The sequence below is a fragment of the Falco peregrinus genome, chromosome 7 (assembly GCF_023634155.1).
Source record: "Falco peregrinus isolate bFalPer1 chromosome 7, bFalPer1.pri, whole genome shotgun sequence".
Taxonomy (NCBI): Eukaryota; Metazoa; Chordata; class Aves; order Falconiformes; family Falconidae; genus Falco; species Falco peregrinus.
In genome coordinates, this window is record NC_073727.1 from 82,606,982 (window position 1) to 82,633,198 (window position 26,217).

At 41.1% G+C, this 26,217-nt stretch overlaps 1 protein-coding gene across 14 annotated transcripts; it reads right to left on the reverse strand.

The window, feature by feature from the left end:
* On the reverse strand, positions 1 to 25,858 carry HMGN3 (high mobility group nucleosomal binding domain 3). 14 transcript variants are annotated; one of them, XM_055810808.1, is made up of 7 exons: positions 25,072 to 25,183; positions 10,996 to 11,046; positions 4,948 to 4,977; positions 4,765 to 4,788; positions 4,250 to 4,297; positions 1,876 to 1,945; positions 1 to 1,322 (listed from the first exon to the last, which is right to left on the reverse strand). In XM_055810808.1, exons 1-7 carry the CDS (start codon positions 25,117 to 25,119, stop codon positions 1,309 to 1,311), a joined length of 285 nt encoding a protein of 94 aa, XP_055666783.1. In that variant the 5' UTR covers positions 25,120 to 25,183; the 3' UTR covers positions 1 to 1,308. The 14 variants fall into 14 exon arrangements, with proteins under 14 accessions (XP_055666783.1, XP_055666779.1, XP_055666777.1 ...); XM_055810804.1 differs by having other exon boundaries at positions 1,835 to 1,945; positions 25,072 to 25,171; XM_055810802.1 differs by having other exon boundaries at positions 1,835 to 1,948; positions 25,072 to 25,155.
* Between the last annotated feature and the right edge of the window lie 359 nt (positions 25,859 to 26,217).

Here is a 26,217-nt window from a genome sequence, read left to right on the forward strand (position 1 = left end):
TCAGGCAATAGTAATTTTTTTATTGACTTAAACAAGCAAAAGATATCCTGAGACACGATGGCCGCCACTTGAGCAATACAAATCAATGGTACTGAAGAACAGGAAACATCTTTTCTCTCACCCCTCCCATCCCAGAAGTAACTACAGAAATACCAGGGCCCCTAGAGAAAAGAGGAGAAAAAAATTATAAAAGGTGCTCAGAATGAGCTCCAGAGTTGAATCATGGACACTAAAAAAAATCATTAGGTAATCTACCATATCACCACAATCACCTCAAAAATAACTTTTATCGTTCCATTTCTACTGGGTACCAAATATATAGCGCTGTTTAACAGCAATTTCAATGTATTAACAACTGTCCTCAGCTGAAGCAGAACAGCAATTACTATTTATATTAAATCTGAGGCTGCAGATAGAAAGAAAGGTTTCCACGGAGTACAACGCAAGTTAATGAAAAGGGAGTGTATCCTTGAGAAACAAGGCTACTTTTAAGTTACTGTACGTCTCTATCAATCAAGCAATTAATTCTTTATTGATAGCTCATTACAGATACAATATCCTCATATATTATGGCAACTCTACTCACCCTGTGACAGTCTATCTGAAGATTGTTATCTATGAAGAATGTATCTATAAGTTCCTCAAGTTGTGGGCCACTGAAAATCCCAGCCTGCTAACTCCTGTGTGTGTATTTTTTGATCAGACATCAGCAAAAAAGCAAACAGACTGCATGCAAAATAACAGTTGTTAAATCATTTACTCTTCCCTGTAATAGTTGAAAATATGAGTAAGGCATTCCTTGAGAGTCAGAGAAAACATTAGGAGGCTGTAGTTTTGCAGGCAAGGAGACCTTTTATTTTAATCCATTAAAAGAACCCAAAATAGTCAGCAGGTGGCCACATCTATCCATGTTTCATTAAAATCACATAAACCCTAAGTACAAAAGCACCACTGATTATTGCTCTAGAAAAACTGCATGGAAAATGCAAATACGCACAGTAAAAACATCACTATATGCACAAGACTTAATTTCTTAAAGCAAGTGTATGGAATGCTGATCCAATTTTACACATACCTTGCAATATTAACTTGGTATTTATATTACTTGGCAACAATGGGAATTTCTAAAAGCACTGTTATGAGAAGGGAAATGTTCATATACAGTTTAATATGTCAACTATCATAGTCCTAAAAAAATTAGCATTTACAAAATACTTGATAAAAATATCTTTTAAAACTTGTCCAAGAGGTACATAAAATCAACCCAAAATTTTCATGATATTTCATTCATTCTTGTCACCTACAGATTCAGTTTTCTGAGCCTGTGGAGAAGAAAGAAATAAATTAATTACTATAGTAAATTGCCATTACATACCTAAATACCCATACTACCCCCTTAATCCTTTGATTTCTTATTTGCAACAGCTCAGTTCCAAACCTACATCCTTATTATATTTACGCAACCAAAACAGGTACATTCACACACTTTCCTTAAATTATTGGTCCCAGCTTTCCAAAAGCAATACAAGCCTTACCTGTCAGCTTCCATTGTTCATACTGAAAAGCACCACATTACTATCTGTTTCTATTCACTGCACACATGCTGAATGCTCTACCGTACCCTTAACTTTCACTGTTTCAATCTGCCCTTTTACTGACAGTGTGCTGGGTGGGGCACCTCTGGATGTTGAAACACTAACAGTTGAGCGAGAGATGCGAATCTGCAATAACATTATGGGCAATAAAAAGAAACATTATGAACATGCTATCAATGTCTGAAAGGCTGAATAATTAAACACTGATTTAATCAGCAGGAGGTATGTGTGGAAAGTACCTCTTCAGCTTTATTTTCACCATTTTCAGATGGTGTAGTACCTTCCTTTGCAGCTTCTTGCTTTTCATCCTTCTTCCCTTTAGCACCTTTGTTGGCCTTTGTTCCAGGTTCCTTCTGACAGAAGATTAAGAACACAGGCATAGACACTGTATGAGTAGCCAGCACCCTACATCTTTATCAAAAAACCTTCACGTGAACTAAAAAACACACCTTGTCATGTGCTGCACTGAAACAGAAAACGAGCTAAAGGCTACCTGGAAAATGTATACCCACAAAAGTTATACAGGGAATCTCAATTTCTAGAAAATGCTGATGTCTGCTTCTTTATTGTTTCTGCTATTTTACAGGGATACAAAAACCTCAGACTATTCTGGTAGAGCTGAGCTGTATTATACAGAGGTACACACAAGATATCTGTATGAACAAATCCAATTACACTATATTGAAAGCTTATTCAGCCCAGCACAAACAACACACTGTTTGTGTAACAGCACTACACTTTCGATTAACATTAAATATTAAATTAGATTTAAAAAATTAAGCATTTTTGCTGGCTGTCCTTTTGTTAGTTTGATAACATCTGTGATGTTCATTCCATGTCAATGAAAGAATCAACCAACACACTAGGGAGGCAAACGCTGATAAAATTCCATCTGCAACAACACAAAGCAGCGAATTTATCAAAAGGAACTATTCTAACAGCTACAGTTCCATCTGGAGACTTGCTCTTAAACAATTCATGTGTTGAAGTCTACCCTTTTTTTTTTTTTTTAATCCTTGCTCTACCTACATATTTCTGTTTGTGATCTAAGGCTAGTAGAGACATAGGTTAAGAATTTTAAGTGCCATAGGATAAAAAATGTAAATGGTATTTAATTGAATATTCTACATTCGTATTTAAAGTAGTTCTGATAAATACTGTGATCTTCCATGTGATCATTTGCTCCAAATTCTCCATACAAAATGGCAATAGCGGCTGTGAACAGGGACATGGCAGTCAGACCCCCTTCACTACCTTTGGGCAGCAATCCCCCTGCAGGCGCAGGGCAGTGAGGAAGGAGTGCCAGCAATCCTAGTTCCAGGGCAGCCTGAACTACTCCCTGCACCCTTCAGCTTCAATGCTACACAGCAGCTGCAGTGCTTAACTGAGAAGCTTATTGGTGGTGCGAGTATAGTCCCAACTCCTCACCTCACAGGAAGCAGCTAAGGACTTAACTTAGTAAATCCACAATCTGCAAGCTTTTAGCATGAAAAATTATCTCAAAACTGTACCAACTTTGGTTGTTTACTAGCAGATTCAGAGTACTTGCTTGCTGTTTGCTGTTTATAAGACCAAGATTAATACACTCCTTAAAATGTGATTCAGTTAGTTTGGAAAAAAGCAGACTCCTGTATCACAAAGTTACTTAGAATAATGTTGTAAAGCCTTCTAGGTTGCTGGAAATAAGCTTCAAACACCTCTCATGCAGCTTAGACTGACCCCATAACAATGAGCTCATTTCACATGTACGTGAAGCTATAGAAGCTACCATATTCCCTTCTTTATTAATACTCTTTTTAGGAGAGGAGCAAGATGGACTCAGCAAGACTTCATTGGTAATTTCATTCAATAAATCATAAAGTGTTCAAAGTCATAGATTTTTACTTTCACACACGCAGACCTTGTGTCCTGATACTTGCCCAACTGAGGTATCAATAAAAGGACTTGAAAAATGTAAGCACGAGGAGTGCTAGATTCAGTTTCCAGCATGAGTTTTTTTTCCGATAAAGCAAATGGTCTTATTTAACATTCCCCTTGGGCACAAATACATCTACAGTTTCTGAAGTACATTATTTATATGCAGAAATCCTGAAAAGGTATTTCAGACACTAATAAGATTTTAATTTGACTGTAACTGGCCTAGAAAACCCAAACCATTCAATTTAAATATATTTAATTTCACCTTTAATTATAATTGTGCATTGTCAGCAACAGCCAGTATTCAAGAACAGATAAGAGTTTCTCACTATGAAATGAAGACACAGAAACAGGATGGCACAGAGTAATCTCAAATCCTACTGTAGAAATTGCTAGGTCTCAGCTAGAGCTTACTCAACCAAACCTGTACATTTCAGGAAAGGTGCAGGAAAGGTAAAGGTTCTTCTTAAACTAGGAATCTACTACAAACTTAACATGGTCTGCATATCAAACAGGCAAGACATTTTGTTTGGGCCAGTAATGAGGCCAAGACAGGGTGGAACAGAGAGAAAAGAATGATCTAATTTGTTTTTTTTCCAGGGGGGTGGGGTGGCATGGAGCTGCAGGGAGGACAGGGGAGCCAACGCGCTGTGAACTGAACTGTTTGCAAGGCAAAGGAGGAGTATACTTGCTTACTATTGGCTACAATGATGGCAACTAAAAAGAAGAGTATTTACCTTCGTGGTTTTCCTTGGTTTGGGTTCAGGTTTTGGTGGAGCAGGTTTCTATAAAACATTTTTAGTTGCATAATGTGTTAGACATAATACCAGAAGCCAGGCAGCCACCTCCACACCCCAGCTTTCCCAGACCCCACACTTTCCCTTACTTCCAGCTTGTAAGCATGCACCTAGAAAAAACCTTAATGCACAAATGCACCCCACCATTGTACACACCCATTTTCATTAGCTCAATCATCTAGCAGTCAAAGCAATTTGGGGGTCATTCTAAGAGTTAAACACGGAGATCAGCAGTAACTTAAAAAAAAAAAAAAAAAAAAAGTCAGACTTTCTAACAGAGAAAAGGAACTAAAAACCAAATACTAGTAGTGGCATCAAATGAAGTCCTTGAAGGACAGCTCGTTCTCCTTCCCAGAGTACTTGCATTTCCACAACTAACATCAGCCTGCAAAATGATACAAAGTCAATACTACACAAAACAGCTTTGAACTGAGGTGGGGAAATACATCTTTTACCAGAACAACCTGAAACCCGAAAACCTGAAACCAAGAAAACATAGATAACTTTAGCTCTAGAGTTCTTAAATATCCCTCAGCAAGAATAAAAATTGAATCAAGTGAAATATAACAAAACTGTTTGGTGTGAGAAACTGTATGTGTCTAGAAAAGTATATACCAGGAGGTGTTACACATACTTACAGCTGACAATCTTGCTGATCGTCTTGTGGGCTACAGAAGAAGAAAAAAAAAAAGGAGAAAAAATTTTATAGGCTTACAGCAAACAGTATCCAAAGCAACATAACATCAGTCATTTCATGGCAAGAGCATAAAATATGCCCCTACCAAAATACATCTCTACTGCCAAATACAATTCACATCTTCCTCACCTTGGACAATCAAACTTTTAAAGGGACAAAGTGATGTGAAAATTAGTAATACAAACTCTTCAGGAATTGTAACATCTAAATCTTCATATGGTTAAATGTTTTGTTGGGGTTTTTTTCCCCCCACTATTTTACAAGTACTTCTGAGTCCCTTGCTGCTGTATGAAATGTTCACAAATACAACAAGCTTGACTACCTGTGTACAGGACACTGAACCTTTCTCATAAATACTTAGAAAGATGTTTCTATAATCTAGCAGATGCTATAGCAGGTAAAACACCATCTGTTTAACAGCAGAATAAAGCTAACATCCTTCCCTAGAGAATATCAGTGCTAGAATTCCAAAACGTGAAACTAAGTCCTTCTACTTCCTCAGTTCCCCACACGCTTAATCCAAGAGTCACAGGTGCACAAAGACTGCTGCAGGATGAGAGGGAAAAATTATTTCTTCTATTTAAACACAATTGTCAAAAAGGAAAGAAGAAAGTCTGATATTCTGCTTTCCTCTACCTTTACTGCTTCAGCACACCTTCCTTATTAAATTTCATTTCACTCTGGTTTTTGTCATAAATTTATTACTGAAGCTAAGTCTTAGAAATAGTTATAAGCTCATTAGTATGTTTGGAATATTTTCGTATTCATCAAAACAGATGAACCCATGACTCAGTAACACAGCATGGTTATCAAACAGAGTTAAAGTTTGGTCTAGGTCTTAAAACTGGAATCACACTTGTAGCCAAAATAAAGGAACAACTCAACTGCAACAAATATCTAATGCAACACAGCTTAAAAAGTGAATTAAAAATACCTTCTTAATGAGATAGTAAGCATTTAACTTGAGCTGAAAAAACATGGCTCCACACATCTTGCAACAGGAAAAAGCTGTTGATAGTATCTGAAGAATGCAGCAATTTGTATTCATTGGAGCAATTTAAGTATTCTTAGTGGAAAGCAGCAGTGTTCAGAGCTGCATCCAGCAAAATAGAAGTCTTGTCAAAAATCACCTAAAGACATTTTCAGCTGTCAAATATTTATGCATCATAAAAAAAAAAAAGTAAACCTCTTTTCCTGGTGATTTAGAATATCAACTGCTTGTTAAGCAGCCTCGCACTATTCTGCAACAGGTTAAATAAAGCATTTCACTTGGTCAAACAACTCCTACCTCAAGATACCTTCTTTTACAAATCTATTTCCTTAACTGATTCTTTCTATCCCTCAGCATTTGGGAATGGGAATGTTTTGTTAGCATCTACTTTTTGAAGGATAGTATGTTGGTTTAAATAAATTATAATTCTCTCCCACATACCCCAACTGTTCCTGTTACATGACTGGTTTCATAGAAGGCTTATATTCCCATAAGAAAGTCAGCACAAACCCTCAGCTCTTTAAAATGCCTGATGCTTAAGTCATTTCAATTCTCATTCAGAGTTTGTATGTATTTTGTGTTATCTGATTATTAGGAGGCAACTGCAGTCAAGTCAATAAAGGCCACATTTTAATGTCCTTTTGGAACCTCTGTCCCTCTCCAAACAGCTGTACGAACCCAAAAGCTAGCAGCTCACCACCAGCCTATTTGACACCAGCCCACTAGCAAACATACATGGAAAGAGTCTACGAAACAGAGCAGACACAGAACAACACTGCACTTTTCTACCATACCAGCTTCTGGCAATTTGAAGTTACAAACTTTCCAACCTGGATATTATATCCGTATCACGTGTTTAATAGTCCCCAAGGGTCATTTTCGCCATAAATCTGTCCAATAGCCTAGTGAACCCATTTACACTTGCAGTTTCCGTAACATCCTGTGGCAATGAGTTCCATAATGTAGTGTGGAAAAGAAAAAACAAACCCTTTCCCCCGCTGTCTTTCCTTTAAACTTCTTGCCTCTTACAAGATTCCTCGTTTTCAGGTTTCACAAGTAATAATTATCTAACAGCCTTTCACTGTGTTATGAATGTTTTTATCACACTTGTTATATTAAAAGTCAAGAATCCTAGAAAATCTGGGTGGTTTGGGGCTTTTTTGGTTTTGTTTTTTTTTTTAAGCTGCTTTGCATCCTCTGTTTGTCCCACTATACTTGGTATCCTTTTAATTCTGTCGTGGCCACTTTGAGGAAGAGCCAGGAAAACTTCATTCAGTAGTCCCACATCTGGGAGAACTAAAAATTAATCTTGTGATACACTGATGTTTCACACAGTCCTCTAGTATTTCTTCCTATATATATTCTAGTTACCTTTTGGTTAGAACTGACATATTCTAGTAACTAATCACTGTGATTTCACAATCTCTCCCCTGATTAACAGTTTGGTGACCATCACTGCATCTTCCCCTCCAACATGTGTATTAATTTGCATTTCTCCATACTGAATTTCTATTGATATTGTATCACCTAGTTATCAGTTACTTACCAGCTTTCTCAGTCTCTCTCACTTCTGACTACCCTGACATTTTTTTGTAAACTTCAGCAAACTGTCATTTCTCTAGTACCAAATCATTAATGAACACATTCAGCAACACAAGCCCAAACACAAATCCTTCCAATACTCCGCTGTTAAATCTCCTCCACTGAGATTTAATAAGAAAATTAACTACTTCTTCCCCTTCTTCGATGTTTATCTGTTACAAAATCTTAGGAAGATCTCCCATTTGATCCATGGTAGCTTAGTTTCTTTACAAACCTGTTTGGGGAGCCTTACAAAAAATGTGTTCTTTACATGCAAGTACACCTGTTGTCTTGTACAAATTGCTGGAAGTATGGCTTCTGTCTGCAAAATCCATGTTGACTCTCCCATTAGACATTTATCCATATATACATTAAAAAAAAAATTTTAAAAAAACCAACCCTACTTTTGCAAGTTAGACTCACAGGCTTTATTTTCCAGAATCTTTTATCTAAAGTCCTGGGAGCATTTCATCACCTTCAGTTACTCTGGCACTGAGGCCAATGCAGTAAATTACAGTTTGGCAACTGCTGGTGAATACTGTCTTCTAGTTCTCGCTCACAGTCAATTAAAGAATTTCCTCCAGACTCTACACCCCATGAGAAAAGGCTACACTCCGAGAACCTTCCTCAGAATTCTCTATAGCAGGAGTTTCATTACTGGTTTTCAGTCTTACATTTGCCATGCTGAAGGTTTTGTTCCTTTCCTCATTATTTTCCACCCATATAAAAAACACCTTTCAAAAATAAAACATTTACCTTATTTTGCTGTTATGCCATTCCATTTTGGTGTTATGGCGGGTTTTATTTGGGGGTTTTTTGTTTCATTTTGGGGTGTTGTTTGGTGTTTTGGTGGGTTTTTTTGGGGGGTAAGGGGTTGCAGGGAAGTGGGAGCTTTTGAAAAATAATATGCATTTCTGCTAGCCTCTAGCATGGTGTACCACAAAGCCCCTCTGCCACCTGAAACCTTTAAAACTTTTAGATGCTGCCTTCAATAGGCTCCTTTTTTAAAATAAAATCCCTTTCTTGGTATCAGATCTTACCATAGCAGAGTTTATTTGGACTTGCACTCCTGCAAGGATGATGAACCTGATTATAGCCACAATACAGACCAGTTCTCTGACAACTGTCTTTTTAACTAGCTCCTACATACTACTGAGCACCAAATAAAGAGCTGATTATCCTTTTACTGGTCCTTTGATTTACTCCTCCAGGAAGCAAGCATTTATAGTTTTAACTTTTTTGTCTTTGTAATGCCGTCCTGTGCCTTTTACCAAATCTCTGAAGGGTAACTGAAATCTCCGTTAACACCATTTCTATCCTCAGATCCTCTCTGATCTCCCTTAACATCCATTGCCACTTTTATTATTGTGGTCAGATGATACCTGGCACAATTTCTACACTATGTATTTCCCATTTACACATGGCTTGGCAATCCATAAAGGATTCTGCTGTACTTATTGATACAATTAATCTAGAGAAATATTAAAAGATACATAACAGAAAGCCATTCAACCACTAATGCAACTTAGCTGTCAATGCTGCATAATTTGTGCCTCAGTGTCACAGTGTCCCAAAAAGTTTCTGAGTTACCCGTTATAAAAATGTCCTCATTTAAAGCCAGATAGTCTAAGTTGCCCAAATTTAGATTTGCAGGTTTGGTATTTTGGCTTGACCGCCTGTTTTCATAGGCATGAATTTAACAGGCCTTTATTTCTGAAGACTGCTCTTTTTACCTTCTCAGATGCAAATTTTTATGGCTTCTGTGCTAGCTCCCACCCTCCACCCCAATAGGGAGCTCTGACTTCACCCTGTGTACTCTCAAGAAATACTTGCCGGTCTCCCCTCTGATCCTCTGATGATGTCGCGGTTTAACCCCAGCCAGCTTGTACCACACAGTTGCTTGCTCACTTCTCCCTGCCTTCAAAACTCCCAGCCAAACCCGGGACAGGTGTTTAGTTTAGAATAATTCAGAAGATTTCTGGAATGCCATCCACATAAGCCTGTTTCAGTTCAGACTGAAGCTACCCTTCCTATGTAAGTTCTACTTATTCCAAGAGTTCCCACAGTTTCTAATCTAACCCTACAACTATTTTCCTCATTCACACACTAAGAGCTACAGGTGTATCCAATGAGATAATTTTAATTTGCTGTTTTGGCTGGTGTTTTTTTTCCCTGTACCATCAACAGCCACTATTATCTCACCTTTACTGAAGCCTACTCTAAGAGCTCTCATATTTGAGTCAGGGGGCTCGCTCCTGAGAGCCTATGTATTTCTGTAAGCTTCTTGGTCTTTCTTCTTTATTCAAGGAATCAGGTCTCAAAATTTTTAGGGAAAGGAACTTTTACTTTTCTGGCTCTTGAAGAAATAATATTTGAGATAAAAACATTCACTCAGAGCAAAGGTGATTACATTTTTACTATGATTTAGTCAGCCTTTTCATACGTCATGAAAAAAACTAATTTGTCTTCTAGGAAATTCCATAGGAAGATAGTGAAGTACCAAAATCTATTCCTCTCAGACCCCCTTTTTACTCTACCAGTTTTTTTCAAAAGCTTATTGTAAACTTTACCAGTTTGAAATATTTTGACATTTCCAGTGTACCATCTTTTCCTCAAACACTGAGCAATCAGCTTCTCAATTCAGAAAGCGTAAAAATTCATTAGACTATTTTTCCTGTTCAAATATGCTCAAAGATTTACAAGAGCAGCAATTAATTGTTAATTCATTTGAATATTCACCCATTCTTTTCAAGGTCCTGATTTAACTCTGTCTGCCACAAAAGATGACAATCTAAAAAAATGAATCCTCATAATTCGCTACCTGTTTTTAAAATTCACATTAAGGGCTGTGACAAACAAACTAGCACACTTTACTGCAGAGGTCAAGGTATCACCAGCTGTCTCTTTTTGCCTTCTCTGACAGAAGTTACTGTGCCCTTAAAACAAATGCAGACAATGGAAACACACAAATGTGTCAGCTGCTCCATTTTAGAGCCTGGTATCTTAATTCAAGACACCCTTCCATCAGTCACTTAAGCTAAGAATAGTTTTGAAGTAGACTGGCTGAGGTGTGCACATTAACCCTCTTCTGCCAACCTGCTAGAGACAGAGCAACAGTTTTAGGCAGTAACAACCTACACTGTTGCTACAAGACCCACCAGAGCTTGTCTATCAAAGCCCTAAGTTTTTCTGAAATTTATTTTGCATACTAGTAAGTTGTATGAATCCTTAGTACACCAAAAACAAATTATGCCCGATAAGCTACAGATGTGGTTTACTGTCATTACTCCCACTGAAAACACCTCGCTAGACGTGCCAGAACAATGCATAGTCTTTTGATATGCAGGACTGCAGATTGCCAGCAATTATTTATAATTACATGCCAAAATAAATTTTAAAATAAAATAAAATACTTGCCTCTTGTTTAGTTACTTTTGCTGCATCCTTGCCTTCAGCACCCTCTGGAGACTGAAAGAAAATATCAAGTCAGTGTTTTTATTACAGACTTAAAAGCATCCAGGCAACAGCAAAGCAAGGATTATGGTGAAGATTCTTCTTTCCATACATTGCTGCAATTTAAAGAAGCCTGGCAAATTTATGTTAATATTTACAAGCAGCATTATACCAAAGCCATTCTAGATTTTCTAAGGAAGAACACAAGGACTGATCATCACCAGGTACACACATATCGCAGCATCCCTCCCGTGGCCCCTCTAGCCAATTAAGTAAAGCATCCGCAGACACCGGTGGGAGCTCCATCTAATCAGCAGCTGGTAGCACAACAGTATGAACTGGAAATTTGAGGTTTGTTCTACCAGGGCTTTTGAAATCCCTGAGAAATTTAACACGTTTCTTCCCAAACATGAACTTAACAAGTAATGAGATGTGATAAGGATGAACCAAAAAGCATGCCATTACTGAAATGAGTGATTTCTTTACCTCATTTACTCCTTTTGTGCCTCAGGCTCACTCAGCTGGAAGCTTTAATGGTATCTTTCCCTCACCTCATCTCCTCCATCAAAACAGCAAAAATCAGTAAAACACCAAGACATTGACAAGGAAGCTAGGGACAAACAAGTTTCTTCACAACAACTAAGTATCAACCTGATTACTCTAACACTGGTCTTCCAGAGGTACTAGAGAAAGGTTAGTTAAACCAGTGGGAGGGGGGAGTGGAACATGGGCAGGTGAGTAAAATAAAAAAGTCAAGCTTCTGTCTTTTGTTTACAACTCAGGATGTATTACTTCAAATTTTGAAAATTCTTGGGCTTTCACCTAGGAGCAAGGGATTCATGGAAAAACAGTGAGCAGCAGCAGTTAGAGGAGAACTACAAGAACAACATGTGTTTCAAAAAGGCATTTAAACAGGCAGCAGCGAAGGCAAATCACTAAAGAGGCAGACTAGTTATCGTTTCCCTTTCTATTTCAGTCCTAACACAATCCTCCCCCCAGATTTTGACACTGAATATCTCCAAGTTATACAGTTATGGACTGGAGCAGAGAGAAAGACCACCTAGTTAGCAGCAGTTGACCACTACCGTCTCCTGGCATGGGGCTCTAACGTACTTACAGAAAGACACCTCCCAGCAGAGAATAAAACGTGGCTTGTTACTGTGCAATCTTCTGACAGAAAGGAAGCATGCCACAGAAGCAGGTGGTTTAAAAAGCAGGTGAGGACTGATCATCTAGGTAGCTAGAAAAGAGCAGGAAGTTAAGCAGCACCGCACAGCACAGATAGAGCAACTCGGAATACCAAGTCAGGCATCCAAAATGGAGTCTGACTACTCCCTATGTCACTGCAGCCCCACCAGCTGCCTGCAGGATTGATTCAGGTTTGCACTCCTAAAAGCCTTTCAGTTTGGTTACTGAAGAGTTGCTACAGCATCATGGTGTGATGCTGGGAGCATCACAAAAACAAGTAGTTCCATCGTCACTGTCAGTAATGAAGTCTTGTTTCCTACGGCTTCCCTCTTCAGCTCACAACACAGTATATGCTCTGGGTATATCTGGGTATAGCTCTTCTGTAGTCCATGAATTCGTAACATCTGTTTCTCATATATGAATTTTCTCAAGTGTAACAAACTTGCACTGCACCCTTTCCCTGGGAGGCAACTCAAAATAGCATCCTTCTTGTCCTGGGCAACTATTTATATGGAAGTTCTCTCAGATTTTGTAATCTTTTCCTCACAGTGGCCATGAGGCTCAAGATTTACAGGGCAAGGTCAGAAAGTTGGCATGATTCATTGCTTTCAAAAGCCAGGCTAAAAATCTCACGATAAACTAAATGAAGTTGACTGACTGACACTCCACAATCGGGCTGTTTTACCCTGCTTCACTTTCAGGAACCACAAAGCTTTGAAAAAGGACTAAATCATATCATAAGATGGCACTGCCACATGCCAACAGCCTCACAGTAACTGCCCAGGAGCAAACTCTCACCCTTCAATACTGCACAATTAACGCACAGTAGTTTACCCCACTCTCTTTAGCGCTAATGAAACACAAGTCACCTGCATTTCTGATAGACAGGGCAGCCTGATTTTACATGCCAACGTTATTGCTTGACAACAGATTTTAAAAACTGCTCACAAGGCTAACCGCAGGGGGGGAAAATTACATTATAGTACTCTTAATGCAACCACAACTACTATATACTACTATAATATATTACACAACATACTTCAATCAAGTTAGCTAATTAGGCCAGCATTCCCTCTCAAGTTAGAAAATCCAACAGCAATTCTGAAGGCCACAGAACTTTCTCCATGGAGGGACACGCATGGTAATAATCTCAGAGGTGTGAATAAGCAGCAAAGGGTTCTGACATGCTCTCATTTCCATTTCAGACCTGCTCCCTCCTCTGCAATCACTGCAAGTCCAGGCATTTGGAGTCTGCCCTCAGCAGCCTCCCAGGGCCTTGGCTCCCCGGTACGCTGGCAGAGCTGCGTGGGAGGCCACGTCATGAATAAGGTAATTGATCCAGCTGAAAAATAGCCTGCTGCTTAAACAAATTTATAATTATAAATATAAATACAAATTATATAGTCTTCCCTGCTCCAGCAGAATCACTTCACCGCACAGCTGCACAAACAATTCAGCCAGTACAACAGACAATACTAAAGTGGCATGGGCCAGTTGCAAGCAGCCTGGGACTCTAAGCTGACAGACACACCAGAAAAATGTGTATGTCAGATATGGCCACAGTTAAAAGAGGAACAGAAACTTATTTCCCCCTCTGTGAGTCCTGCTCAGGCGTTCCACTGAGTCCAGGCTGATGTGAATCTTCATGCATCAAGTTTTTGCAGCACTTTTTTTCCTAGGGACCAGAGAGATGCGTACATGAATGGATCTGAGCCAAGCACAGTTCCCAAGAACTCGGCATGCCACAAACAGTGACTGTCTGTACTAGTATCTGGAAGTTACAGGACTTCTATGTAGATACCACCAAAACCTTAAAGTCCTTGTCCCTAACTCTTCCACAGGAACCCTTCCCCCATCTTTTGTTCTGGTGACAAACTACTGAAGGACCTCTGGTTTCAGAGCAACCAAATGTACTAAGTAACCCATCCCCTTGGCACATTCTTCCACATGATGTAATGCTATGGCTCACCATATTGCACATGACACCCCAGCCACATTAAAATGCACCCTGGATACTGTGCCTTGTATCGTAAGCTAGTCAGGAGCAGGACTGTCCATACTGCAAGTTTTGTGCAGCAAAATCAAAGATCACTGCAAGGACTGAATCACTTGACAAGGGCAGTACTCCAATTTCAGTAATTCTTCAACAGTACTCCATCATATGCCTATATTATACTCATAAAGTAGTCCCTATAGGCCTGCTGTGCCTGATTCTGTATGGATGCCTACAAGTGACAAGACAGATAAAATAAAAAAAACAAAGAAGGAAACAGATAATAGTGGTTGTGGGTTTTTTCCCCGATCACACAGAGGTACACAGAAGGAAAGAAGCTGACTAGCTAACTAAGTATGCTTTTGACATTTAAACTAATAACAAGTTTTAGGTTCAGATGACCCCACGCTGCATCTCATCGCAAGTAGCCCTACATACTGGCAATAAGATTAAGCTGTAAATTAAGCTGTAGCTAGGCTTTGTAAGATCCATCAGAGCTGCATAACTTTCATACTACAAGATTAACCTGAAAGGTTCCATGCAAGGTTCCCTGTGTCTACTGGCAATCAGCTATTTTAAAATTTGCATTTTCCCCACCCCTTTTTAATGACAACCTAGAAAATTATTTTGAGAGGACTGGAAAAGACAAAGTAATATTAACAGATAATAGAAAACAAAAAAAAAATCAAAGTAATATTAAAATTGTATACACAGTTCTTGCATTGCACCAGTTGTGAAGTATATGTAAGAACTGGTGTTCCCACACACCAGGACAGTATTGCAGTTACTATTAAGTTGGAAACAGAAAACTAGGTAACTAATGTTTTAAGGAAACATTTAATAGAACATACAGGCAAATTTCCTCTTTTTATTGTTCTTAAAGCTGAGTTACCTGGTAGAGATGTACCACAAAAGAAAATTAAAAGCTTCAACTTTTCTAATCAAAACCCTGCAACATAAGCAGGATGTAATGAATGCAGTAACACAAAGTAGTGAAGTTATTGATATCAATTTGAAACATCCAGAGGCACGTGTTAACCAGAAGCAGCAGCGACCAGCTTCTGCGTAAGTATTTTATTTGTACTTAAATGAATGGATTGTAATATTACACAGGAGTACATTAAAAAGCATGAAGAATGAGAAAACACGTATGTGAGAAATAGCAGTCAGTACAGAAGGTTGCTTGTAAAATCAAATGGATTGTTCATTCTCTGAAGGATCTTATTACCAGCTGAAACTCAACACCTTGGCTCTGATGCGACAGAAGTTAATCCTTTCATACCCACGTGAAAAAAAAAAACAAACAAAAACAAACCAACCAACAACCAACCAAAAAAGCAGATGCCAAATTCATTTTAACCACCATGTTAAGAAAGGCAGGAAGCCTTAACTGCCCCAGCACTTGCGCATTCTCTATAGCATTTCCTCCCTTCTTTGCAAGCTGTTTTGCTCAGCCACATCTTGATACGCTGCCTGCAATGGGATTTGCCTGTAGATACTTTCCTGGCTCACTGTTCTAGCTGCAGTTTCCCTGATGTAATGCTTTGGTCATTCCTCCAACAACTTTCTTTTTTCATCAACCAAAATATGATAAAAGCTTGCAATAAAACCAGAGCACAAGAAAAGATGTATCACGTCCTAAGCCTTTTTCAGGGTTTACTGCACTATTCCTAAAATTTTTCCTCTCCTCATTTCCCTTTGAGTAGGACTCTGCATTAGACTAAATTTAATTCAAGAAATTGTTTCCCCACACATGCTAGATCTTCTAATTATTTGTCTTCAGAGCAGCTCTGAATTTTGTGACAGTTCATAAATGTAATTAGAATACTGTTTATTTCTTGTTTTACATTAATGAAGACTATGTGTTGAGTAATTTAACACCAACCAACTCCTGCAACAACCTTCTAACCATTGTTTCCTCATTTAGCTCCTCCAGCATCTTTTGTTAATCTTTGTTTATAGCTGCTACTTTGATCTGTTTTCAGCAGATAGAACAGTGCTCAGTGCCAAGCCAATGTGAATGAACTTTACAAGTAAAATTAATTCTCCCTAATACAAACTTTAAGAAATCATGTATTCCTACTATTACCCTCCATTTCTTTTTTTCTACCAAAAGCCTGATCCTGGATGGGGGAAAAACATATACATGCCACTAATTTAAAAAACAAGTGATTCTGCCAGGACCATCAATGAAGTGCAGAATAAATCTGGAGAGTGGCTGTATTTTTTTAATACTTATCCAAAATTATATCTGTCTTGCTCTCTTCCAAAAAATCCAAGGGCGTGGGGTGGGGTTTTTTGTATATACTCTGTGTGTGTGTGTATATATATATATACACACACATGTACATATATTTTTCACAAAAAAAACCCAAAACAAAATACCCAACCAAAAAACCCACACCTGCTTAAATATTTTAATCTTTTCTGTTAAGAATTACTACAATGAAATATTATACAATCTCATTTTTAGAACTTAAATCCCTTCACCTTACATCTATTAAGAGCAGAATATTTAATGTTCTAATTCTTTGGGGGAGAATGTCAAGATCATAAAGTTCTGAAAAGACAAATACTACTGAAAAGTTTATATCTAAAGACAAGCATTACAATCCCCTGGTATTAATATGCAATTGGGTGGGTGGGGGAATAATCAGGGAAAACACTTCCTAATCAAAGTCTCCATTTCTGCTTAGAGATTCAAGCCAAACAGAGCAATTGGTTAACATCCACTGCATTTTCAAGGAATATATAAGAAAAGAATACAAACACCCTGGTTATAAAAAAAACAAACACACACAGAAGGTTCAGAAAATGCATTTTATTAAATTCCTTAACACGTAACTTCTGTGAGCTTTATGCTCTTCCAGACAAGACAGAAGAGACAGAAACCAAGTTAGGCCTGGGGTATTTCTAGATAACCAAAACCAGACAGAATAAACGCTTTTCCAAAAGAGGAAATTCCTTCATTGTAGATTGAGGTTTTGCTATTCCCACTGAAAAGAGGTCAAAGATTGACCAATATAATTTAAAACACGTTTATATTTGATGGAACATGTTAAAAGTCTCACAACTGGTTTGGCTTTTATTTTTCCTTTCAAGTTTGTCTTCCCTGTAGTCAGTTTTTTTAACATGACATCTTCTACCTATACCAGAGTGAAGAAGGAAGAGCAGTTTCTAGCGGCTCTGATTTAAAAAAAACAGCATTGTAATTTAAAATTAGGCAGACGGTTCCTTTTTCAGACAGTGAAGTAATCAGCTGCATTTTGAAAAATCCAGATCAGCCATAGGAGCAGTAAGCACAACACATCTGAAATTTTTCAGTTTCCCCTGAACACCAAACATGAGAATTCAACTAGGAAGTAAGGCAATTCTTGTCTCAATATTTGCTTAACAATTTTACTGCCACCATAAAATAAAAAGGCAGATTCAAAAAATACAATGGATGAAATCCAATCCCCAATAACATTATTTCTCTGACCTTTCAAAGCTGATGCAAGTTCTGCAAGTGAGATGAAGCTGATCCAACTCCTCCAAGTCTACATTGAGAGGCAGTTTTTAAAACCTCAAAGATTAAGTTCCAAAATATGTATCTAAATAGAACTGATCAGATCTGCAAGCAAAATTAGCACAAAGTACTTCTGAAAGAAATATGGAAAAAAATTATCTACTTAGAGATTAAATTTAGACAACTACTTTCTGTAACGACTAATTCCTGAAAATAGCCACCTCTGACAAAGAAAAGTACTTTGAATGACTGAAAAAAGGTGTATAATTCCTCCCTTCCCTGAGGATGTAACTGTGATAAAGCCACAATAATCTAGAAAAAAATCTTTTTTATTGTTGTTTCAACTAACTGGTGCTACAGAACACCAGACCTCTGAGATGATGATAGCAGGTCCACGAGTAAGAGGTAGGTACCAAAAGCACTACTGGTACAAATGCCTTAGATACACCAACCTCTTACATCCTGGTAATAATTCCAGTTGGACTTAACAGGAGTATTGCTCTACAACAATAACCAGAACACAGAGCTTCATAGTCAACATAAATGCAGTTTCAAGAGAAGAAAAAAAGTAAAATGTCTCCAAGAGGGTGCAGGCGGGATAAGGAAGAAATGATGCAGCAGAGATAAAGGATGTTTTCCTACTGGGAACAGAGCACCGACACTTCTCAACTCTGCTTGAGAGGAACAAAACACTACCGAGGTAAAAATGTCATTAGACACTTGATTTCCAACTATGGAAGCACTCTGCTACTACTAACTGTTCTAGCATTAGGACAACAGAGAAAGCTAGGTGGGAAGAGCAAACACACCCAACAGCCCCAACAAAGCCGGGGTTGATGGGTACATATGCGAATTCTTTTGTGCAGACAGATCCCAACATTCCTAGGGACACAGCATTTCATATTTGCAGCTTTCACTGTTACTGAGCACACCCACTCTTCACTACGGGAAGACAGGAGCTGTATCTCCAAGTTACGGGAATAATTAATTGAAAATTGGTAATTTCCAAAGACACCAAGGGGAAAAAAAGCAAAACAAAAAAACCCAAGTTGAATGCCTCCCCCTCCCCGTCATAGTGCAAAGACACAATTTGACCACTGACTTGTTCTGATTATTCTAACGAAGTAAAGAATCTCCTCTATACACTCTAAGTTAGGGACAATCAAACAAAGGCTGACTAAGGCTGCCATCTGATGAATGCCTGGCTGCCAAAAGGAGTTCTGCCCTTCCCCACCGTACCATTCTTGCCAATAAGCCAGCTTAACTCTTTGTGCCAAGGTATGGGAAACTAGATCATCAGACAGGTCTGGCCAAAAACTACCTCAAACATGTCTGATATCCAACAGGTTAAATGACAGTAACATCAGGAATGAGTATCCGGAATTGCTTCTTTTGGCCTGTCATGTCAGCTTGAAGTATCTGTTGAATGACTGTCCAAACTGAAGTCCCACACTGCCAATTTGGCCAACAATAAAACTGGTATAAGAGCATCTTACTTCTGCATACAGCCAGTTGCTCATTTGCAACTCATACACCCTTCTAACAGGTTACCACACATTCATTCTGCCACTGTGCAGCATCTCTAAATTGTATTGGTAAAATTATCCAGTATGTATATATTAAAAAAGTTTCAAAAGCATGATAAAACCTGCTAAGTAAAAAAGCATTAAGAGGATTATGGCCTGAAATGTAAGTCCAGCACATGACAACACCTTTTTGGCTACTGGACCATGGGATAAACCACTGTGCTAGCATACTGCAGGTAAACCCAGAAAACAGATGGTGGCCATCACGATCCTGTGATGTGCTAATTTCCAAAAGAAACCTCTGGATCTGGTTTACTTACAGTCTGCACAGAAGACAATATTACAATCAAGTCAAGCAAAATTCAGTTTCACACAATTTCTCTGAAACAATACAACTTGGAACATGCCAACTGCTCGGGTATAAAACAGCAGAGAAAGTGAAGTTTTTCAGATAAGAAAAAAAGGAGCCTTAAACCAAAAAGCATGTACCTGGTACATTCCATTTACACACAGGACTTTTTTATTTTTTTAAACTTAACAATACTGATCCTCTTGAATACAAAATATTGTTACTCCCATTGGAGTGCTGAACTACTGTAAATAAAAAGATTACCAGCACTTGGTTAGTTTTGAACTCAGAGGTGATGACTTACAAAGGAGGTTGTATTACTGCCTACACCTCATCAGATATCATGCTTTAATGTGCCCAAGAAGCATTAAGAATTATTTTTAATTAACAATTCAGTTAAAACCTAAGAATTTTCAGATTACCCATTCATTAAGTGCAACTGTATTTCAGTGTGGTCTAAGAAGACCATCAATTGCTAATGGGTCAGATTTTTACAGACTTGTATAAAATGACCAGAAACATTTTAGATCTATAAATCCTTGGTCAACAAGCTTTTAATCTCCATAACTCTAAAAAACAGTCGTAGCTAAAATTATGTAATTCACTCTAAGCTATTTTAAAGTGTATCTTCAATATAAAACATGAACAAATATTTGTTGTGTGTATTTAATACCCCTGTAAACATAATTTACAGCAACACAGCACAGCAGCATTATTCAGGCATGTTTTTTCTTTTGTGTCACTCAGTGCTGCTACACTATATAATATCTAAGTGTACCACACACAGATAAAAAATTGTGATCTTTTCTGCTTAATTTTTCCATGATAGATGTAGAACCTTTGAGTCTGTCAGGTCACAAATATGTGCAATAGGCCAATTAAGCAGTTTTCAATTGCTTTAAATATGTCAAGGTTTAAAGTTCTCAACAGTTACAAATTCAGTACAAGTGGTACAGTTTCTAAAATTGCTAAGCGACAAAACATCCTTTTCCCTTGTATTAAGAGATTCCTGCAATCTTTTAAGATACTCTTGCACCTCTTTTGTTTGCCTTGCTTGAATGTTAAGAGCATCTCCACATAGCAATCATTTTACCCGTCCCTGCAAAGGATGCTGAAAGTGGAAGTCCACCTGGGAACTCTGCTTGCACGTTAGGCAGGAGTTCGTCAAAATCAGGGGTACCTCAGTGACACAGATGCAAAGGACATCTTCTGCTGTTGCCTAGCCTGTCTTCCAGTAGTTACTGAATAGTCTAGGATTGAACTATCGGGAAAAGCTGCAAGAAAAACTACCTGTTCAGAGCCCTGACTATTGGTTTTAGTCCTCATCTAGCCTGAAAGGCAGAAGTCTGAAGAGAGGAGTGGGACAGAATGGGAGCGGGGAGAGGGCAGCAGCCAAGTCATCTTCATCTGGTACTGACCCTTCTAATCTATAATCACCTCCAGAGTATGAAATAAAATACAGAACCTCCACCATTTCTACATCCCACTGCTCACAGAGTGTGCCCTGTTATTTGTGTTCTAGGATAAACTGAGGAGTGCCTCTGCTACAGACCAAGAGCTTCCAACCCCAGTGATGACACAAGCTATGGGGAAGGCGCAGGTCCTCACAACGATGTTGGAGCTTCTCTCCTGCCAAGTAGCTTCAAAATGAAGATAACCTAGCAGAAACACAGTTACATATGGTATGTTGAATTGACACGGACTGATACACAGGGGAAGTACCAAAAGATGGAAAGGGACATGAAGTGGAACTGAACAGCACTAGAGGTACTTCATACAGCTGCATTATGAACACAGACCTGCCCCTCTGCACAAGATCTGCACCTCATTCCACAGACCAAAGAGCAACAGTGGGATCACTCAGAACCACAGCAAGCTGAGCTGTCATCTGCAAGACCCCCAGCTTCATTAGTTGATTGGTGTTTGATCACATACAAGTCGCTCCAACAAAATTTTGGAGAACTGGTTACTATTGCAAGTTCCTCAGTCTCTACGTATGTGCCAAAAAGCAAGCAGACAAATTTCAAGAAGTAACAACAAATATGCCACTCAAGAGTGCAGGAGGTGCTTATTAGGGGGAATTAAAAAAAAAAAAAAAAAGAAAAATATATCAGGACAGATGTCTTAGCCTGAGAATCCAAGATGAAGGCACCGTTCCTACAACTCAGTCATTTATTTCTGTGCCCCATTTCCCTACCAGGGGATGAGGAACAACATTCCTCTTTGAATATTCATGACACTTCAGAAATGCCAAGTAAAAAACAGAATTCCACAAAGAGAACTGAGTTTAGGTCCTGACAAAAAAACGTTAAGTAGAATTCAACAGCTCTAGGTCAGTACATGTAAGAACATGCATTTAACCCCTACGATTAGAAAATACATTGATATCTGGTTGGCAAAATAACTAGTAAGGTAAAAGTTCCACAAAAAACCTACCATGTGATCAGGTAACTAAATGCACTATGATAGGACAACGCTGGAATATGGCACCTTCTGACTTCCGCTAAGAGAGCAGCATTCCAAGCAATATTCAGAGAGTTTGTTTTCCTGTAGTAAATATAACCAACTAGTCCCTCTGACTTTGAAGAAAGTTAATTTGCATAACGGAACAGGAACCTGCCACACATGTTCTCTATTACATTTTCTTCACAGCATCAACTGTACTTCAGAAATTAACATTCCTGACTACAAGGTGGCAAATACCCTACTGAAATGGCTAATTAGACCATGATATTTTTATTTGCTCTGAAGCAACAGCAATATTCAAAGATGTTACACTTGGGGGGGGGGGGGTGGGGGGGGGGTGGGGGGGTGCAGGGGGGAACATAACCGAAACAAAAAAAGAAGAAAAAGATGCATTTAGTTCTCACATGTGATTCAACTCAAAGTATTTACAAAACAAAACGCGATGTGCGGGTCACCTCGCATAGAGTCAGATTAAAGAATGAGTTGGGTCATTCTGGAGCACAAACCCAACTAAATGACAGGCCTCCCATCCATTAGTGGGCAAGTCACCACTTGACCTATTAATATCCCTCAGAGATGGCTCACATTCTACTTAAAGGGGCACTGTTCATCTTTATGACAATCACATTAAAGCTGATATACGTATGCTTATACACATGGGTGTATGTGACTACACCATGATTCGCCTTGTCATCAGGTATGTACAGAACGGTTCTTCATCCTTTTACAACTAACATTGAGACATTTTTATTGGAGCTGCTTCAAGGTCAAAGAGTTTTCCAATACGACCCAAGAGCTAATTCCACCAAGACAAACAACAAAACAAAACATCCCAATCCATTTCCAGGCATTCATTGCTATCAATACCACAACAAGCATTCTGGTTTATTCCACATTGGCATGCCATTCTTCTTGTGAAAGGCCATGTTCACACTGCAACACATTATTACAACAGACAAAGGGTGCAGAAATCTGACAGGAATCCAGAGGTCAACTCTTTTGTGGTTTTTGCACAGTATTTTACACCATCTCAACACAGTAAGTTTTTCCTTTTCCCCACAACCCTCAAGCAGCGAGCACCGATATCCCACACCTTCGGCCACAGCCCTCTAAAGAAGGGAAGAGAGCCTATTTTTTTTTCCCATAGTGTTCATAACGAACATCAAGGCCAGGGACTCATCAACTGACTTCAGTTTACTTTGAAATAAAAAATATCAGGGATTAAAAGAAAAGCAAACCAAAAGGACCAGTCGGTTTAGATAACCAAGGCATACAGAAAAACAGGTGCAGGTGAATACATGCTCTTTTCTATAATATTATCTATATACTTACCCCTATAACTGTGAAAAATTCTCATTTTGACTTTTTACGTTTATTTTCTTATAAAACTTTCAGTGTTAGCAGCCTTTTTGTAAGTTAGAAATGTTAATAGAAGAATTGACTATTAGCTTCACGTGATGATTTTGTCTCCACGTGTAAGCCAACTGCATAATTATTCAGCTACTGCTGTACCACTAACTTCTCACTCTGTGGATGTTATTCTGGAATAAAATTGACTGTTGTAGACTACTTATGGCAAATCCACTTTTCTCAAAAAGCAAAGCCATTAATCACACACTTTTCCTGGAACCTGTGCTTCCCAAAACCCACACTTCATATATAATCTTAAGATTTAAATGTTTACCCATACAATGCTAAGTAAACTAAACTGTGCCATTAAAATTCATGTCCATTGCTTTGATCCCATACGCAATGTTTTTATTACTTTTTTTATAATCTTCTAGAACGAAGACATGTTCTTGCGGACTTACTACTCAAGAGACAGTTTCTCTTAAACATTTTACAGCAGACCACAAAAACCTACAGGAGTGACTTTAACTCTACCACTCTGCAGAAGGACAGCCTGAAACACCCATATGCAATAACACAGAAGGGCAAAGGAAGCCGTGTAGGAAGTCTGCAAGGTTTCAAAAGTTGTGGAGAGTCCTACGGGTACAGGATAATTTTCAACTTTTTTCTGATGATAAGCAATGGCACTAAAAAAGCAGAGGCATGAGGCATACACAAGGGTGCAATGACAGATGAGCAAAAGGAAAAACTGCCCAACATTCACTAACTTCAAGCCGTGTTATCCCAATAAAGGCAATCGACCCCACAGCTGTATCCATTTTTGGAACTGGTATCAGGTTCTTAACTATGAATTAAATAATTCGGTAGCATACTTGACAATTTGACGTTCTGATACGTCCCATAATGGATAGGGAAAGGACAACAACTGAACACGCAACTACCTGGAAGTCATCACCAACCCGCAACTTTATTAAAACAGATGTGAGCCCCAGCGCAGATATGGTGTATCAGGAGGTCACAGGTGACAGCTGGGAAATCCCCCAAAACAGAAACCGCTTTGCTCTGGTTGACCTAGTTAAAATTAAAGGACTGCAGCTATGATTTTTTTGTCATAGCACGTATCAGCGTCGAGTCCCTCGTTACACTCAACGAGCGCCCGCGGAAGGCTGCCAGCAGGTTCTCGCGGAGGACCCCCCGCAGGGCCTCGCCGGCCGCCCCCCCCGCCGGGCCCGGGCGGGCGCCCCCTCCGCCCCGCACCTCCCAGGGGAGGGGGCCGGCTGCCACCGGCCGCCCCACGCCGCCTTCTGCCAGCGCCGCAAGCGCCGCCCGCGGCCAGCACGCAGCCGGGGCTCCGGGTTCAAGCGGGAAACCGACGGGCAGGAAAAAAACCAGCGCTGCAGCACCGAGCCCGGCCGCCCAAGTTTCTGTCCCTTGGGGGACGCGGTCTCGCAACCGGCCCCCGCCGGCGGCTCCCCCTCGAAGCGGCTGCCCGCCCCGAGAGCAAAAACCGGGCGGCGGCGGCGGCCCCTCGCCCCCGCCATGGCTCCGGCGGGGGGCGGCGGGGGCTGCGCGCGCTCCCTCAGGAGGCGCCTCCCCGCCCCGGCGCCCGCCCCCCGCCCCCGGGGGCCCTGCCCGGATGGGCGCCGGAGTTGGTACATACGGGTCTGCCGCGGGAGGCGAGGAGAAGGGTGTAGTTTGTTTTAAACATGGCTTGCCTCTCCCCTCCTCCCTGTTACCTCGGAGCCATCACCCGGGCACGGCGGGAGGTGGCGGCGGCGGGATCCGGCTGCCCCGGGCGGGGGCTGCCCCCTCCCCACCGCTCCCCCCGCGGCGGCGGCGGCGCCGGAGTTTGCAAGCAGGAAACTCCTCCCGCCGGGGGCCAGGGGCGAAGCCGCAGCTGCTGCAGCGCTTCTCCCCGGCGGCGGCGGCAGGAGTAGGAGGGAAGCGGAGTTGTGATAGCGACTTCACCCCCGGGAACGGGGGCGACGCCGCCCCGCGCGGCACCGGGAAAGTAAACAGGGGGCGGCGGCGGGGAGGGGTGGAGGGGGCTTGCAACAGGCAGCAAAATACCCGGGCTCGGGAGCGATCCGGCGGCTGCGGAATGGCACGGCGGCGGGAGAGCGGCGGGAGAGCGGCAGGCGCTCCCGGCCCCCCAGCGCGCGTTTCACCCGCCGGCCGCCGCTCGGGCCCCCACCCCTGCCCGGGGGCGGCGCGGAGGCAGGACCCGCCGCACGCCCAGGGCGCCTTACCTTTCTCTTCGGCATAATGTCCCTGCTCCGGGCCGCGAAAGTAAAGCGACGAAGGAAGCTCCGGCAGAAGCGCGGATCCGCCCGGTGGTGGCGGCGGCGGCGGCGACACCGGCGTCGCTGGTGCCCGCAGCTCTGCCCGCGCCCGGTGCCCGCCGCGCCGCCCCCGGCGCCCCGGCAGCCCCCACCGCCAGCGCCCGCCTCGCCGACGGGGTGGGCAGAGCGGGGCAGCCCCGGCTCCTGATTGGCTGCCCGGCTGCGTCGCGCCCCCCTCTCCGACGGGAGCGGGCTAATCAGGGGCAGCCCGCGTGGGTCAGAGGCCGGGCGTGCGGGGCGAGGCGGGCGCGCGCGGGGACCGTTGGGGCCGGCGGCGGCCACGGGCCTTGCGGGGAGCGGAGGCAGAGCTCGCCGCCCCGCGCCCGGAGGGGGGGGCCGCGGCCTGGCGGCGGGCGACCCGCCCGCCGCCCCGTCCCGCCGCGCCGAGGGTCTTCCTTAACGGCTGGGAAGGCGAACCGGCGGTCTGGGCGCGTCGCGCGAGTTGCGTGCAGCGGACAGCATCC